Source organism: Phocoena phocoena, chromosome 14 (genome assembly GCF_963924675.1).
Source record: "Phocoena phocoena chromosome 14, mPhoPho1.1, whole genome shotgun sequence".
Classification (NCBI taxonomy): Eukaryota; Metazoa; Chordata; class Mammalia; order Artiodactyla; family Phocoenidae; genus Phocoena; species Phocoena phocoena.
In genome coordinates this window covers 69,127,026-69,142,582 of record NC_089232.1, presented here as the reverse complement: position 1 = coordinate 69,142,582, position 15,557 = coordinate 69,127,026, and the positions used below count along the sequence as shown (strand labels likewise).

General features: G+C 53.4%; 1 protein-coding gene across 2 annotated transcripts in view; it reads left to right on the top strand.

Annotated features, from left to right (window-relative positions):
* MAPRE3 (microtubule associated protein RP/EB family member 3) overlaps positions 1-14,720 on the top strand; it is a 47,976-nt gene extending 33,256 nt beyond the window's left edge. Inside the window, exons 2-7 of one of the 2 annotated variants that reach the window (XM_065891067.1) lie at positions 9,710-9,837; positions 10,895-11,040; positions 11,635-11,791; positions 13,113-13,267; positions 13,394-13,546; positions 13,788-14,720. In XM_065891067.1, coding sequence (XP_065747139.1) covers positions 9,717-9,837; positions 10,895-11,040; positions 11,635-11,791; positions 13,113-13,267; positions 13,394-13,546; positions 13,788-13,856 — 801 coding nt within the window. In that variant the 5' untranslated portion in view covers positions 9,710-9,716 and the 3' untranslated portion in view covers positions 13,857-14,720. Of the gene's footprint in view, positions 1-9,709; positions 9,838-10,894; positions 11,041-11,634; positions 11,837-13,112; positions 13,268-13,393; positions 13,547-13,787 lie in introns of those variants that run through there. The other variant, XM_065891068.1, reaches the window with a different exon arrangement.
* The last annotated feature ends 837 nt before the right edge of the window (positions 14,721-15,557 follow it).

The following is a 15,557-nucleotide window of genomic DNA, read 5'->3' as shown; positions in this document are numbered from 1 at the left end:
CTCTTATTTCTTCAACCAAACAAAGGCTCCTTAAGGAGAAGACCCATGACTTAAAATCATTCCATGTCCTCATGGTGCCTTGGGGGGTACTTAGCACATTATGGTAGTGGTCAGTAAGCACTTGCTGAGTGACATTAGAGCAATGTTTCAGTAGCTTGGAAAGAGAAATATGAAGAAGAAAAACCGGGTCTTCCCTGGTGGCACAGTGGTTGAGAATCCGCCTGCCAATGCAGGGGACATGGGTTCGAGCCCTGGTCTGGGAAGATCCCACGTGCCGCAGAGCAACTAAGCCCATGAACCACAGCTACTGAGCCTGCGCTCTAGAGCCCGCAAGCCACAACTACTGAGCCCGCGAGCCACAACTACTGAAGCCCGTGTGCCTAGAGCCCGTGCTCTGCAACAAGAGAAGCCGCTGCAATGAGAAAAAGCCCGCGCACCACAACAAAGAGTAGCCCCTGCTCACAGCAACTAGAGAAAGCCCACGTGCAGCAACGAAGACCCAATGCAGCCAAAAATAAAGAAATAAATAAAAATGAAAAAGACTCAAAATTAGAAAGAGCACTATGGTCTTTGGCACACGGTGACTGTCAGAAGAAACAGCTCTTGACTGGGTTGTGGCAGGTCATCCTCCAGATCAGCTGGAACCCCATTCAAGGATCGGACTGAGGTCGTGGCTTTGGGACCAGCCTGCTCTGCAGGGTCTGGTGATTTGCTAAACCGTTTCCTATGCTAGGACCATAAGGTTCACGGTGCAGTCACTGGTAACAGGAAAGGCAGTTATAGCTCTCATCAGGAGAGGTGCAGCTGCTGGCCATTCTGCAGCCTGCGGCTTCCAGCATGGTCCTCAAAACCAAATCTCCACATCCTGTGGCCGGGAAGAGCTTCTCGAGACCATCCAGCTCCTTCCCGGATACCTAGGACTGTACTTAGAGCTAGGCATTATATTCCTTATTAAATCGTAAATAAGGCTGCGTAACTCTGAAAGCTCACATTCTAATATTTAATAACCTTGTCACTGGCCTAAATCTAATTTTGGCTTTTTGTTTTTAAGCCTTCAGTGGAACTCTGCCTTCCACAAATATGTCCTGAAAATAATTCGGGGACCCTTGGTCTTCTCTAATTCTTTGGTTCCTAGAAGAACTCCCTGCAGTTCCCAGGTCTCTACCCTCTGCGCCCAACGGCTATGAGGGAAACACCAGGTCTTTTGGTCCTGCAGGGGGTGTTGGGCATGCCTCAAGCAGGCTCCTTTAAGAATACCAGATCTCCAGTCAGACAACTTGGCTTTAAATCCTCGCTCTGACATTTCCTAGCTGCTTGACTTTGGGCCTCAGTCTCCTCATCTATAAAAAGGGGACAAAACAGTCCGCATTTCATAGAGCTGTTACGAGGGCTAGGTGAGTCATGTATACAAAGCGCTGAGCAGAGGCCGGCACACAGCAAGTACTCGGTCAGCGTTATCAGCATTACTGAGGCAGACACTGAGAATCCAAGGGCACCTGTTTGAGAAGCAGGCGCCCAACACACATCCAGCTTCAGGCCTCCGAGACTGTAGAACACCAGTCTGAGAGGGAGACAAGACTACAGAACTGTGCTTTTTCTGCCCCTTCTGCCTGGGGACTGCCATCTGGGCTTCCTGAAGCTGGGCCTCTAACCACGATCCTTCCCCAACTCCAGATTTCCCATATATTCTACTTTGTAGATGCATCCTACCGGCCAGGAAAACTGGAACAGATGCTGTGGGATCAGAGGAGAGAGAACTCTGATGAGCTTGCCAAAACGTTTCCCACTCCTGACATGGGGCTATGCCCGTTGTCACTGGGCTACCCCTTCCTGCCCGGGCCCAGGGGGTCTGAAGTCACCTGTTGGGAAAGTCTGCAAAATTGTTACTCCTTGCCCCGCTGGGTCACACATCCAGATTATTCTGGGGTTGCATGGGGGCAATATGTGCAGGCAGGGATGAATGGTTCTGAGAGACTGGAAGAACCCTGCCGGCGGGTCACAAAGCCCTGGCAGACGCAACCAATCACCTTCTTCTCATGGCTGACCAAAGACCTGACTCACAGGGAGGCTCAGACTCCCAAAGCTGAATTGAAAAGGTGGAGATGGGGCAGGTGGAGTAGTTCCACGGCTGGTGGGGAACCAGCGCACGCCCACTCCAGCAGATCTAGGACAGGGATCTGGACGGTGCAAGTTCAGGTAGGGACTGGAGCTTCTCCAGGATTCTTTTCTCACAACACTTTTAGGTCATGTCGCTCTTCCCTAAGATCCTGAGCCCTGCCGAGGTCCCAGCCACTGGAGTCTTGAACGTGTCCTGCTGAACACGATGTAAACTCTGAAGAGACAGATCTGGATCATGCTGCCATGCCCCCTTGTGGCTGCTGTCCCGGGGAAGGAGTCCTCTGGGGAGTCCTGGCCAGATGGCTCTATCTGGTCATAACTCAGAGGGTTAATGGAAACCCGGGAGGGGAGTAAACAGAACTCCTCACTTGCTAAAATTAATCCATTTTTAGTAGGATCCGTGTCGGTGGGCGGGTAGAAGGTTAAACCTTTCTTTCCAAAGGTTCTCTACTGGACATCTTTAAGTTCCACAAACACCTACTTTTTAAGTCAACAAACTTTCACGATGGGAGCTGCCATCAAAACAAGGCTACCCGCAGCAGGCTCCTGGAGCTGTGCAGTGTGGGGAAGCGAGGCTTAATGGTAGAACATGTGGCTTGGCCGTGGACTCAGCCACCAACTGCCTGTGAGACTTTGAGCGAGTAGTTTGAAGTATCCAAGCCTCAGTTTTCAAGCCTGAAGAATCAGAATGATTCTCTTGAGCACGGGATTGCTGTGGGGTTAATGAGGGACCCCGTCGGTGGGAACCAGAGGTTAATCCTCTCTCCGCGTTGGGGGCTGAACAACCTTCATGACAGGCAGAGGAGGACTGATGTGTCTGACTCATGTTCTTCCCAGCACCCTGGAAAGCTCCCCACAGAGTTCCGGTCAGGGTTCTGAGCAGGGGGAGAGCAGGGGCAGGCGTGGCTTTTGGTTGTGACCCTCTGGCAGCTATGCTGGAGCTCTGGTGCCCATTTCTTTCCTTAATTAGTACTGGCTCAGGGCCCCGGATGCAATAAAATATTGCCGAAAGAACGAATGAATGAATGAATGGGAGAGGCTGAACTGCAGTGTGGGGTTTCAGGTGGCAGGTGGGCTCAGAAAGTGTGGTTTTCTGGCCACATTCCCTATCTGTTGACCCCAAGGAGCAGGAGAGTAGAAGGCTGGCTGCACCTGCTGGCCGCACACAACTAGATGCGGCACATGGATGCAGCATGAAGCCCCTGGATGCTCAGCAGGAGATTGAAAAACACCTCTTCCTCTGAGGCAAGGAAAAGAGAAACTATATAACATGGCGATATAGCTGCCGGACTCCTCAGAGCAGGGCTTTGGGGTGGATCTGAGAACAGAACTCGGTACCTGTTGGGAGGATGCCCCAGTCGGACTGGCTCTCAGTCCAGCTCTGTGCACACCGCCGGGGAGGGGATTGCTGGCCCATCTGCGGCCTGAACATAAAGAGAGAGGGGGACTGCAGCGGCTGCTGGGACATGTGGGGAAAAGAACGTTTGTGTCTGTGGCACTAGTGGGCCTGGTGTCTCCTTACTGATCCTTCATGCTTCAAAAGCAGTTCTGGTCTTGGGGGGCACATTCAAGCCATGTCACTTTATGTTCCTTTCAAATGATGTTTCTTCAGCCCGTGTGGCTGACAGCTGTCATCTGGCCAAGTGGCATGTGCTCCCCTCCTCTGAAACTGGAGTCTATGAATCATTCAGCCTACTTTCCCTCAACCCCAGGCCCAGCCCTTCTCTGCTCTCAGAGCCCCTCCCCCACCACAGCCAATCCACCAGTTTTATTTCCATGCCTTTTTGACAGACTGCTCATTTAATACTCTAACCTTTCCACCAGCAAGTCTACCTAACAACGTCCAGAACAAACCTGACAAGGTTCCACATCTGTGTCTCTGTCCTCTCTTGTGCAGACTCTCATTCTGCGCGTCCCCGAGACTCGACTCTACCTGCCCCCCCGCAGGCGATGGTCGTTCCCCCTCAGTGGGGACGTGCACGGGAGGGGTACGTTCAGGCCTGCCCACCTTCCAATAGCTTCTCTCCTGGTCTGCCATGGTGGTTGAAGTTCCCACCATGAATGCTACTCTTGTGGATTATAGCATTTGTCTCCCAAAAGCCTTAGTTACCATCTCAGTTTCGAATATGAGGAGATGAAGGCTCTGGGTGCACCCACTTGCTCAGACTCAGGATCAACCACTGGCAAGGCCAGAGCATGACCCCAGGCCATCTGCACCCAAAGCCTTCGCTCCTCCCACACCATGGCACCAGGGAAGGAAGAGCGACTTGATTTTGCACAGCTCTAGTGCAGGATGACTTGCTCTGGTTTAGGCCAGTGAGCATTAAGAGAAAGGAAAGGAAGTGTCACGGGGACGGGGTTGGAAGACCCTGCTATTGTAGCCCTTGGAACAGAGCCTGCCTCCTCTGGGTGGTTGCCTACCATTCTCTCAGGGGAGGTGAAGCAGCCCTTGGTTACAGGTGTAGTCAACTTTAAGAGTTGTCTCAGACATTGTCTCTGCTGGATTTGGAGGCAACTGGTCCACTTAGGGCTAGATGCTTGGGCAAATGCTTTATATGCCGCCTCCACCCCCAGAAGCTGCTCTGATTTGAATCGAGGCCTGAGTCAACCCCCAATACAGTAAGTGGTCAGAAGTTGGACCCGTTGATGAGTTTAACTTATGGCTTTGGGGAAGCGGGAGGTTGGTTTAGTCGAGTCCAGAATCTTAGAGTAGGCCTAATGCCCTAGGCCACTCCAACTGGTTCAGTTCTCAGAGGACACCTGGGTCAGGAACAAGGACTCCACTCAAGCCCGTGCCCTGACACCACCAGGTTTTGACCAAACCAGGCTTCCTCTTTGAGGGACAAGGTCAAAGTTAGGGGCTCTCCCTTTTCTAAACTGAGCTAGGGAGAGAGGGATTTGGGGATGGGAGAAACTTTTAAAGGAGTCTTTTGCCCAGGACCTGGGTGCCACCTGCTGGCCATAATTTAGTTGTATTTATAGGGCCAAATCTGGGAGAGGAAAATTAAAAGGGCATCCTGCCCTCCCCACCATGATGAGGAATAAGGGAACTAGGAGGCTGGTTTCTTCGTGACCGCCCCCCCCCCACCCAAGCAAGTGTGACTGAGAATCCTTGCAGAGACCCCCAAGTGTCTTGGATGAGTCCTCCTGAGCCAAAATGGACCTCAGCTGGGCCAGAGGGTAGCATCACCTGAAAGAACCAGAGCCAGTCGCAAGTGGAGACAAAGCTCTGCTCCACGTTATCAACTGCCCACTCACACCCACTTCCCCAAAAGCGCCACAGGAGGTAAAAAGCATAATTGCTGGTTTGGCCCTGAGAGGAGCCATTTTTTTCCAGCTTTCTCCTTACAGGCACTGTTGGCTCTTCGGGGACCCTAGATTCAGACTAATCAAAGGTGTGGAAAATGCCCTTCCATCATCAGGCACGGACAGAGCTGGGAATGTCTGGCCAAGCTGAGAAGATTTGGGCATTTTTCCAGTACCTGTGTAGCTTTTGGTGACTCTTAGGGCCCTGATAGCAAGGTCTTTAGTTGTGTTCTGGAAGGGAGACTGGAGATTTTTCATACGTACCAAGGAGGAAAATAGCCAACGCTGTACCCCAGGGAGGTCGCAAAACACCCCGATATCCCAGCCTGTGCCATTGCAATGCAGGCCAGGCAATCCCAGCCAAGCACATGCATCAGATGAGGACTTTGGTTCTAATACCTTGTTGTGCACCAGGAGGAGTTTTTAAATTATATAGCTATAAAATAACTATAAAATATATAGCTATACACGCACATATATATAGATATAACACTAAATATATTATACGGTCAGCCCTCCGTATTCGTGGGTTCCATAGTCATGAATTCAACCAACCATAGATGGAAAATATTTGAAAAAAAAAATTCCAGAAAGTTCCAAAAAGTAAAACTTGAATTTGCCATGAACCAGCAGCTATTTACATAGTGTTTACATTGTATTAGGTATTATAAATACTCTAGAGATGACTTAAAGTATACAGGAGGATGTGCATAGGTTATTTGCAAATACCATGCCATTTTACATAAGGGACTTGAGCATCCACAGAGTTTGCTATCCATGGTGGTCCTGGAACAAATCTCCCATGGACACTGAGAGCCAACTATACTATACATTATGTATAAATAGATTGGTATATATCATAGGTAGTGTATCATATATAGTTATACATACTATATATGAATATGTACTATGTTATATATAAATATATATTAATGTATATTTATATAGTGTGTTATATATAATTGCATATATACTATGTAATAATATACATGATGTGGTTATATATAATATTTAGAGAGGCTAGGGAACCACAGGAAAGCTGCCCTCAGGTTAGAAGACCCTTGAAGCTCAAATGATTGCAGTCAGAAACTGGAGGATTAGTTTAGACTAGGACCAGTGCCTCTGCCTTTCTTCAATAACCAGCACTTGAAACTCGTACACAGTAAACAGGAAAAAAATCCCTAAAGTGGCTCAGGAATTCCCAGGGCCAACCTAAGACCACCCTACTCCTCCCAGAACCACCCCTGACCAGCCCAGACTCTGTACCCCAGGAGCACAGGGACAGAGCAGCCCCCAAGACCTCATGGAGAAATGAGTCCCAAAGCCTGTGGTAGGCCAGTATCGAGAATGGCTTGTCCCCTCTGCACTGAGATCCCACAGGCCTCTGCAGACCCCCGAAGGCCTGGCAGGTTCTGACCGTTCTTACTGGGGCCGTTCAAATCCATTCTCCAGCTGTGCACGCTCTCTCCTTCCTGACTTTCTGTAGCACCTACCGTTTTCACCACACTTTGGGGCATCTGGTTATACTGTTCTCCTGTGTGTTGGTCTCCCCAGTGAGACTATAAACTCCTTGATGACAAGGGCAAATCTTTCTATTTCTCAGAGTCCCTAACTAAATACTCATCAAAGTACAATGCACTTGCCTTGACCCTACCCATCTGCCTGTCTAATCAAGTCTGGTGTCCAGGCGCTCCTGCCACGCCTGCTGAGGTTACTTTAGGTGAGTTCCCTGGAAATTAAGAAGCGCTCTCCTAACTCTAGTCTCTGTGATTGTCATTCACTGAGAATTGATCTAGAACCCCAAAGTGAATGAAACAGCCTGGCCGTTGAGTTTACAGTCAGGTGGAAGGGACAGACAGGAGAATGTGATCAACACCATGATTGAGTAAGCTCAGGGTGACAGAGAGACACAGATGAAGACCATGTCTCCCTGCACCGGGGCTCAGAGAATGTGTCTTGGAGGAGATGGAGCCCAAGCTGAGTCCAGAAGGTTGAGTAGGGGAGGGAGGGTCCCGGCCAGAAGGTGATAAAAGATGGTTCAGAAAGAGGAGGAAAGGTGAGGAGGTGTCACTTAGTCATTCAACAAATTTGCTGAATACCTTGCCTGTGACAGGCCTAGAAACACCACTACTGGCTTTGAGATGCTTACTGATGAGGGAGGCAGGCATTTCAGCAAGTCCAGTGGTTAGTGCAAGGGTCAGGTTACAGGGCGGTGGCTCAAAACCACTGTGTAAGAGGGGACTCAAGTGCAGTCAAAATTACCCTCAGAAATCTCTGGAATTGTCAGCTCCTGAGTCCTTAGGAGCTGCCAAGATGATAATTTTTGTTGCTCTTGGCTTTTTGGCTCTGTCTGGCTTCCCTTTCCCTGGGCAATGAAGGACCAGGTCTATTTTTAAGAGGAGGAAGGACTAAGAATAAACAAGAGGGTTTCTTGATTTTTCTTCAAAAAATTTATTGAAGTTAAATGTGCATCTAGCGAGGTTCCATTATATATACTTGGGGTGAGGCCGTGGGGGAGCACAGCCTAGCAGATACCAACTGAGCCTCTTCTCTAAAGCAGCTTCTCTAATTTAGCTGTGCCTGTAGACCCTCTTGGTCAAGTACAGTTTCTGACTCAGTAGATCTAGGGCGAGGCTCAAGAATTAGAATTTCTAACTTGAAATTTCTAACAAGCTGATGCCCATAGAGCACCAAAGCTGCTCCAGGAACCACAGTTTGAGAACCTCTAGAGCAGAGAATGAGTGGACTTTGGGGGTGGCGGCTGCATTCCAGGCAGAGGGTGAGTAGAGAGCTGCCCGTGGCTCCCAGTTGGGGGATCAAAGTAGAAGACAGGGCTGGAGAGGGAGGGCTCATTGAAAAGCTTCATAAGTGATGGGGAGGGGGTCACATTATAAGAGCAGATGCCCACAGGGGACCCGGAAGTGGGCTGGGTGTATTCTTCCTTCAGGGAGACAATCTGCGTATTAAACCTAAATATTCTTCACTCCAGAAATATGTACTCTCACAACTGGTGAAATACGCAGTCCTGTTTCTCCATTTATGATAAAGACCTAGTTACAAGAGACATTTCCCTCTCTCTTAACAGTGCAAGTCAGTAATGACAACTGACACTTGACCTCTGCGTGGGGATGGGGGAGGGTAAGGAGGCGCTCACACCCACTGTGTAAGGGGGGTGGGGAGAAGGAGGTAGGGGCGTGGCCAGGGCTGCTTTCACATAGATTCTGACCGCAGCAGTGTCAGGGATGGACTAGGGGAGGGAGTGCCTGGGGGCTGGAAGGCCCCCTAGGAGGCTTCTGTTAGCCTTGGCTGGAGAGAATGGATGCAGAAACCCCGAGGCAGCAGGAGGCGAGGCGAAGAGCAGGACACACTGGGAAGGCAGAGGAGCCGGGCTCACTGAATGATGGGCTCTGAGCATGAGGGGGAGTAAGCTGTCTGGGACGACCCCACAGGTTTCCAGCGTGGGTGACTGGGTGCCTGGTGGTGACCTTCACTGGGATAACGAATACAAGAGCAGAAGCATGTGTTGAGGGAAGTTTCTGGATAAGCGGAATTTAGGTGCCTGTGGATGGGCCAGCAGGCCACAGGGATTATAGGGCATGAAGTCGGAGCAGAGGCGAAGGTTAGTCAGCTTTCTAGAACCCAAATCTGGTCAAGTACTGTCTGCTTAAAATCCTCTAATGGCTTCCCTTGTTTAAACAGGGAGTCCAGACTCCTCCTCATGGTAACCAAAGCCCGTCGCTACCAGCCCCTTCCAGTCTCGTTGCGCCACACCCCAACACAAACACCCACTCCCCAGGCCTGCTGAACAGCTCAGAGTCCCGGAATAAGCCATGCCTTTTTTCTTGATAGTCCTGGGGCCTGCACTGCCCTTCTACCCCATCCCCTGTATGTTCAGAAAATTCGTACCCCTTTCAGGCTGCTCTGAAGTCTTCGCTGACCCTGTCAAGCAGAAGGGATCCCTCCCTTCTTTGTGCCATCCCTGAACTTTGCATGTGCTGCTTTTCCTGCCCTGTCACTCCCTGCTGTGGGGATTTGCCTGTCTGTAAACTCCTTGGAGGCAGAGACCACATCTGACTTCGCCACTTCTTAGTGCAGGTCTAGCATATAGTAGACACTCACCAAATGTTTCAAGAGTGAATGAGTACCCCTTCTCCAAGAGGTAAACTGCTGGCCTGGAGGAAGATGCTTCTCGTTTCCCCAGAGACCCTCCAGCTCCCCCTCCTTCGGGCTCAAGAACAGCACAAGCCCCTCGGGGTCTTACCTTGCCTTTCTTCTTTCTTTACAGCTGGGGTATGGCCGTCAATGTGTACTCCACGTCTGTGACCAGTGAGAATCTGAGTCGCCATGATATGCTCGCATGGGTCAATGACTCCCTGCACCTCAACTATACCAAGATAGAGCAGCTCTGCTCAGGTGGGAGGCTGGGAATCGGGGGGAAGTGGGCCCTGCTGGGGGGACAAAGGGGGGTAGGCAGGAGGCAGAACAGCCACAGCGGACAGCGGAGCTTGTAACTGGGATTAAGGAGGAGTGCTGCAGAGCCCTCAACTAGCCAAAGTGTTTGGAGTTGGAGTAAGGAAATAGGGGTCTACGTGGGATGGAAAGAGTAAAAAGCAAAGAGCAGGGGCTTCCCTGGTGGCACAGTGGTTAAGAATCCGCCTGCCAATGCAGGGGGACACGGGTTGGAGCCCTGGCCGGGAAGGTCCCACATGCCATGGAGCAACTAAGCCCGTGCACCACAACTACTGCGCCTGCACTCTAGATCCCGCGAGCCTCAACTACGGAGCCCATGTGCCACAGCTACTGAAGCCTGTGCACCTAGAGCCCATGCTCCGCAACAAGAGAAGCCACCGCAATGAGAAGCCCGTGCACTGCAACGAAGAGTAGCCCCTGCTCACCGCAACTAGAGAAAGCCCACACGTACCAACAAAGACCCAATGCAGCCAAAACTAAATAAATTTATTTTTTAAAAAAAAAACAACCCACAGCTTCCTAAGGAGAGGTTAGGTTACTGTGTTAAAAAAAAAAAAAAAAAAAAAAGCGAAGAGCAGGAGAGGCACAGTAAAGGGCTACAGAAGGGGAGCAGCAGTGGGGACAGGCAGTGAAGCCAGAGGTCACGTGCACCAGGTCCAGCCTAGCCACTTCGGGGGGGGGAGGGTCCAAATCTCAGCTCTTCTTGTAGTGCAACCCTGGACAAGTCACCACACCTCTCTAGGTTTCAGTTTTTCCATCCATGAATGGAGATGACATCAGCTATCTAACCAGGGTTGCGGTTAGGATTAAAGCCCATACGTGCAGTGTTTGATATGGTGCTGGTACATAATTGCATCACTGAATGGCAATTGCTCTCACCCTTGGGAAGTCTGGCCCCGGCTCTGGGAACAGAGAGAGAGAAGAGGAGACGGAGAGGTTTGGGGGAGTGGCCCCAGTTGGCCTGGGGAAGTGAAAACGAGCACCTTGTGTTTCTCCACAGGGGCAGCTTACTGCCAGTTCATGGACATGCTCTTCCCTGGCTGTGTGCACTTGAGGAAGGTGAAGTTCCAGGCCAAGCTAGAGCATGAGTATATTCACAACTTCAAGGTGCTGCAAGCAGCATTCAAGAAGATGGGTGTTGATAAAGTAGGTGCCTGCGCTCTGAGGGGCCCCGAGGAGCTGTGTGACCCTGGGAAAGAAGATGGCCCGCCAGCCAGGGCAGCAGGGGCTGTTGGGGTCAATCCAGTTCTCACGCCTCTCTCCACCCCGACTCTCCAGGGGGCGTGTTCCCCCAGCTCCAGGCTCAGTGGAAAACCCCACAACTTTTGACATCCCATCCTGATGACATTCCTGTCCCTTTCTCCTCTCCGGACCCTACACCCCAGCACTTGAGCCTCGGTATATCGGTCCTATTAAGTTCCTCCTCTGTAAGGCCCAAGAAAAGTCTCCTGGCTCACTCGACTGCCTCAACGGCCCAGGACCCTGGTTCCAGCAGCCCTCACCCCACATGCAGGCACAGCACCAAGGGATGTCTCCCCACACACGTCCTCCTGTGCCTGGAGGAAAGGGCCTGCAGCCTACCCATCTGCTCTGGTGGCACGGGAGGGGGGCCAGGTGGAGGAGGTGGAGGATGCTGCAGCCCGGGGGCTGGCTTTCCTGAGAGCAGTGGCCCTCTCACAGAGAAAGGCAGCCCTGCGGCAGCAGGAGGTTAAAGTTCTCTGCTTATGTGGTCTATTTCAGATCATTCCTGTAGAGAAATTAGTGAAAGGAAAATTCCAAGATAATTTTGAGTTTATTCAGTGGTTTAAGAAATTCTTTGACGCAAACTATGACGGAAAGGATTACAACCCTCTGCTGGCGCGGCAGGGCCAGGACGTAGCACCACCTCCTAATCCAGGTGATCAGATCTTCAACAAATCCAAGAAACTCATTGGCACAGCAGGTAATGTGCCCGAGCTGGGGGAGGGAGTGTGGCGGGCCGGGCCGGAAGGGCTCTACAGCCAGGAGCGGCCCCTGGGCCACCGGCCCGGCCCTGCCAGCCTAGAGGAGACTGTTATCACGGAGTTCAGATGACGCTGCCTGCTGCCCGCTTAGACCAGGGGGAATCACAGTAGGGAGGAGAGGGCTCCAGAGACTGCTACAAAAGGAGAGCCGCCGGCACCGGCCAAGGTGACAGCTGGTGATGGGAGGCCCCGGGGCAATTCCCTCTGTAGCCCGAGCCAACTCCTCTGCCTCAAGATGATGGGGCAGCCCCTGGCTTGGTTCCTCTGTCCAGGTCCATCCAGGCCAAGGGCCTGGGCCGGCACTACAGACGCTTCTTGCCCTCTGCCCACTTGACTCCCCGGGGATGCGAGTTGGCCGAGCTTGACCATATCTTCCCGCATTTCCAAAATCCCACAGCCCTAAGTCCTCAAGAGATGAGTCTCTGGAAGCGAGGCTTTGTCTGGGTTCCAGAGGAGAAGGGGAAAAAGCAACAGGGCCTTTGGGGGATGGGAAGGTTGGCGAGAGCAGAGGCGCAGCCCCATACGCGTCTGAACCCGTCATAGCAGAGCGGCTCCTCTGTGTGTGCTGCTGCCCGCCTGGGGCTGCCCCCACTCCTCTGCTTGCTTTGCATCAGCAGCTCAGTCCTGGGAGCCGCCATAGCTGGACAATAAGTGGCCACAGCATGCCGGGTGTGCAGGGGAGGAGTGGGGTCCCTGAATCAGGCCCGGCAGAGGGCCCTGAGGCAGGGAGCCCAGAGGGGCAGGGGCAGGCTTCTGTGGTCTCCTCCAGAAGGCACCCCCGGGGAGGATGGCTGTGGGCTGGGGTATCTGTTAGCGAAGACCCAGCGAGACCCCGTGCCAGCTGCTTTTCCCCAGGCCCAGGCTGTCAGTGCGAGAGGGCCCTAAACCCTCCAGCCCCACTCCCCAAATTCGCCATCCCAGTTCCCTCCTCTCCCCCTCAGGCCAGCTCTCCTCCCTGCCTACACCTTACACTTTCTTTAGTTCCCTGTAGAGCCTGCTCTCCCAGGCTTGCCAGAGGGCTGCCCCGCTGCTGTGGTGTCACGTGTGGCCGTGGCTTGAGGCCTAGATGTAGATGCCCATCCTGAGAGGGGGAGGTGGGGAGGGCGAGAGTGCCTGCCTTTCGCATGGGCCTGCCCCGCAGTCACACCAGGCTGTCTCGTGCCACGTGAGCTGTGGGCTCACGCAGCCCCGATCTGACTTTTCTCCTCTGGGCAGTTCCACAGAGGACGTCCCCCACAGGCCCCAAAAATATGCAGACCTCCGGCCGGCTGAGCAACGTGGCTCCACCCTGCATCCTCCGGAAGAATCCTCCATCGGCCCGAAATGGTGGCCATGAGACCGATGCCCAGATTCTTGAACTCAACCAGCAGGTGAGTGGCGTGGACACTGCCAGCTGAGAAAGCCCCGCCACAAAAGCCAGGCCCCCGGGGCGTCAGGGCGGGAAGGGAGTCCGAGGCAGGGGTCTCTGGCTTGAACACCACCTTCTCCCCGAGCAGCTATTGGATTTGAAGCTGACCGTGGATGGGCTGGAGAAGGAGCGCGACTTCTACTTCAGCAAACTCCGGGACATTGAGCTCATCTGCCAGGAACACGAAAGCGAGAACAGCCCCGTCATCTCGGGCATCATCGGCATTCTCTATGCCACCGAGGTGAGTCCCGCCAGTGCCTGCTGAGCCTCCCGCACTCCCGCCGGACCCTCACACCAGAAGGGGCCTTGGAGAACGTGGGCCGATGAGGGCAGCCAGCCGAAGTCACCAGCCCAAGGTCTCACAGGGCGTGAGCAGGGCAAGTAGGACAGGAACCTGGGCCCTGGCTCCCAAGCTACCCTCAGGAGTCCGCACCCTCAGCCTGCCTGCCTGGCTCACCTCCTGTCTCCCTTCCGCCCTCCAGGAAGGATTTGCACCCCCGGAGGACGATGAGATCGAGGAACACCAACAGGAAGACCAGGACGAGTACTGAGGGCGGCTCCAGCCCTGGCTGACTGCACGGTTGCCGTGCCCCTCACCCCGCTCCCATGCCCACATTATAATCCTTCCCTGACAGCCAGCTGGCCGGGTGCTTTGTGTCAGTGCCGTGGCCCTGGGGAGCCTGGCGAGCAGGGCTTGGGGGGTGGGGGGCAGGTGAGCAGGTAGAGGCCCCTCCTCCTGTGGCAGAGGCCCAGTTGGGCGGGACCCCTGCCCACTCCCCACCCCTATTTATTTCCGTGGTCTCTGTGCTGTGTCGGCCAACACTTCCCAGGAGGCTGCTGCCGCCCACCCCAGCCAGCCGCCTGCTCCCCTGACAGCCAGCAGCTGTATATTTGACAAAGTCATTGGTATATTTTTACTTACTGGATTTTCCTTGCACTTTACCCGTTCTTTTCCCAGGGCTGACAGCACGGGCTCTGGGGCAGCGTGTCTGGCTTGGCCTCCCTTCCCCGTTGCCAGGGCTGTGGCAGGACTCACCGATTCTTATTTATTTTGTCTTTTGACTTCCCAGTAGTTGAGGGAAAGGCTGATGTCAGGAGAGGGATAGGGTGACTGAGGAGGGGGTGCCTTAGGCCCCGGTGGTCAGGGAGAGTGAGGGGAGCACGTGAGGGATGAAAATGACCTCCTGGCACCAGGCTTGCCCACCCTCGGCCCCCTGACCCCAGCACCGAAGCCCAGCACTGCCCCGAGGCCCCCAGCCACTCCCCCTGCAGCTTGGTTCATACCACACATTCTCTGCCTGGACCCTCCTGTACGTCTGCCTCCCCTCTGCCCGCCTCCCCAACCCCTGCCCCTCGGGCCACCCAGCCTGCATACGTGTTCACTTTTATTTAAATAAACTTGTGTGGTAAAAGTCCATACCACGTCTCCCTCCACTGAGCCACAGCCTGGCTCTCAGCGCTCTTCTCCTGAGCGACCCCATCTCCAGAGGCAATGGCCATGGAGCACAGCACCCCTGCCGTCCTCCCTCGGGCCCAGAAACCACCACTGGCTTAGCCTCAAGAGCCCAGCTCTGACCCAGCCCCCATCTCCCAACGCTGATGCCCGGGCTTTAAGGGCTTGCCATTCCCTGAAGAGGAACAAAGTTCAGGGCCATGGCCGTGATGATGGGCAGCCCAGTAAAGCAGCTGTGGGGTAACAGGGGGGCCTGGCTGAGAGGTGCTTTGTTTCAGTCCCCTTTGGGCCAGTATGACTGCATATTGTCCCCCACCCTTGTCAAAGCTCATATGCCCCACAACAGTGATCCCGCTGCGGACAAGGGCTCATGTGACAGAGCTGAGTGGGCTACAAAGAGCAACGGCTCTAAGAACTGAAGCCCAGAAGGAAAGCAATGTCCAAGGGGTTCCTTCCACAGAACAGGCTCTAACGGGAGCCAGGAACTCTTGTCACATCCTCCGTACAGCCCTGCAATCCTGGTGTGTGCCGGCCAAGGGCCACGATAACCAGTGTCCCGGAGGCCCCGAGGGCGCTGAAATGCATGTGGATACCGGGCCCATTCAAACAGAGCCTTGGCTGTCATCTAGAACAGTCCTGCATTTACTGACGAAAGGACTGAGAACAACATGTGACATGGCTTGCTCAAGGTGGTAAAAAACTAGACTAGAACTGAGACCTCCTGACTCAGGGTTCAGGGCTCACTTACAAAGACCACAGAGGTGTGACCTCCAGAACGTTCCTCTAGCTTCAGACTAGC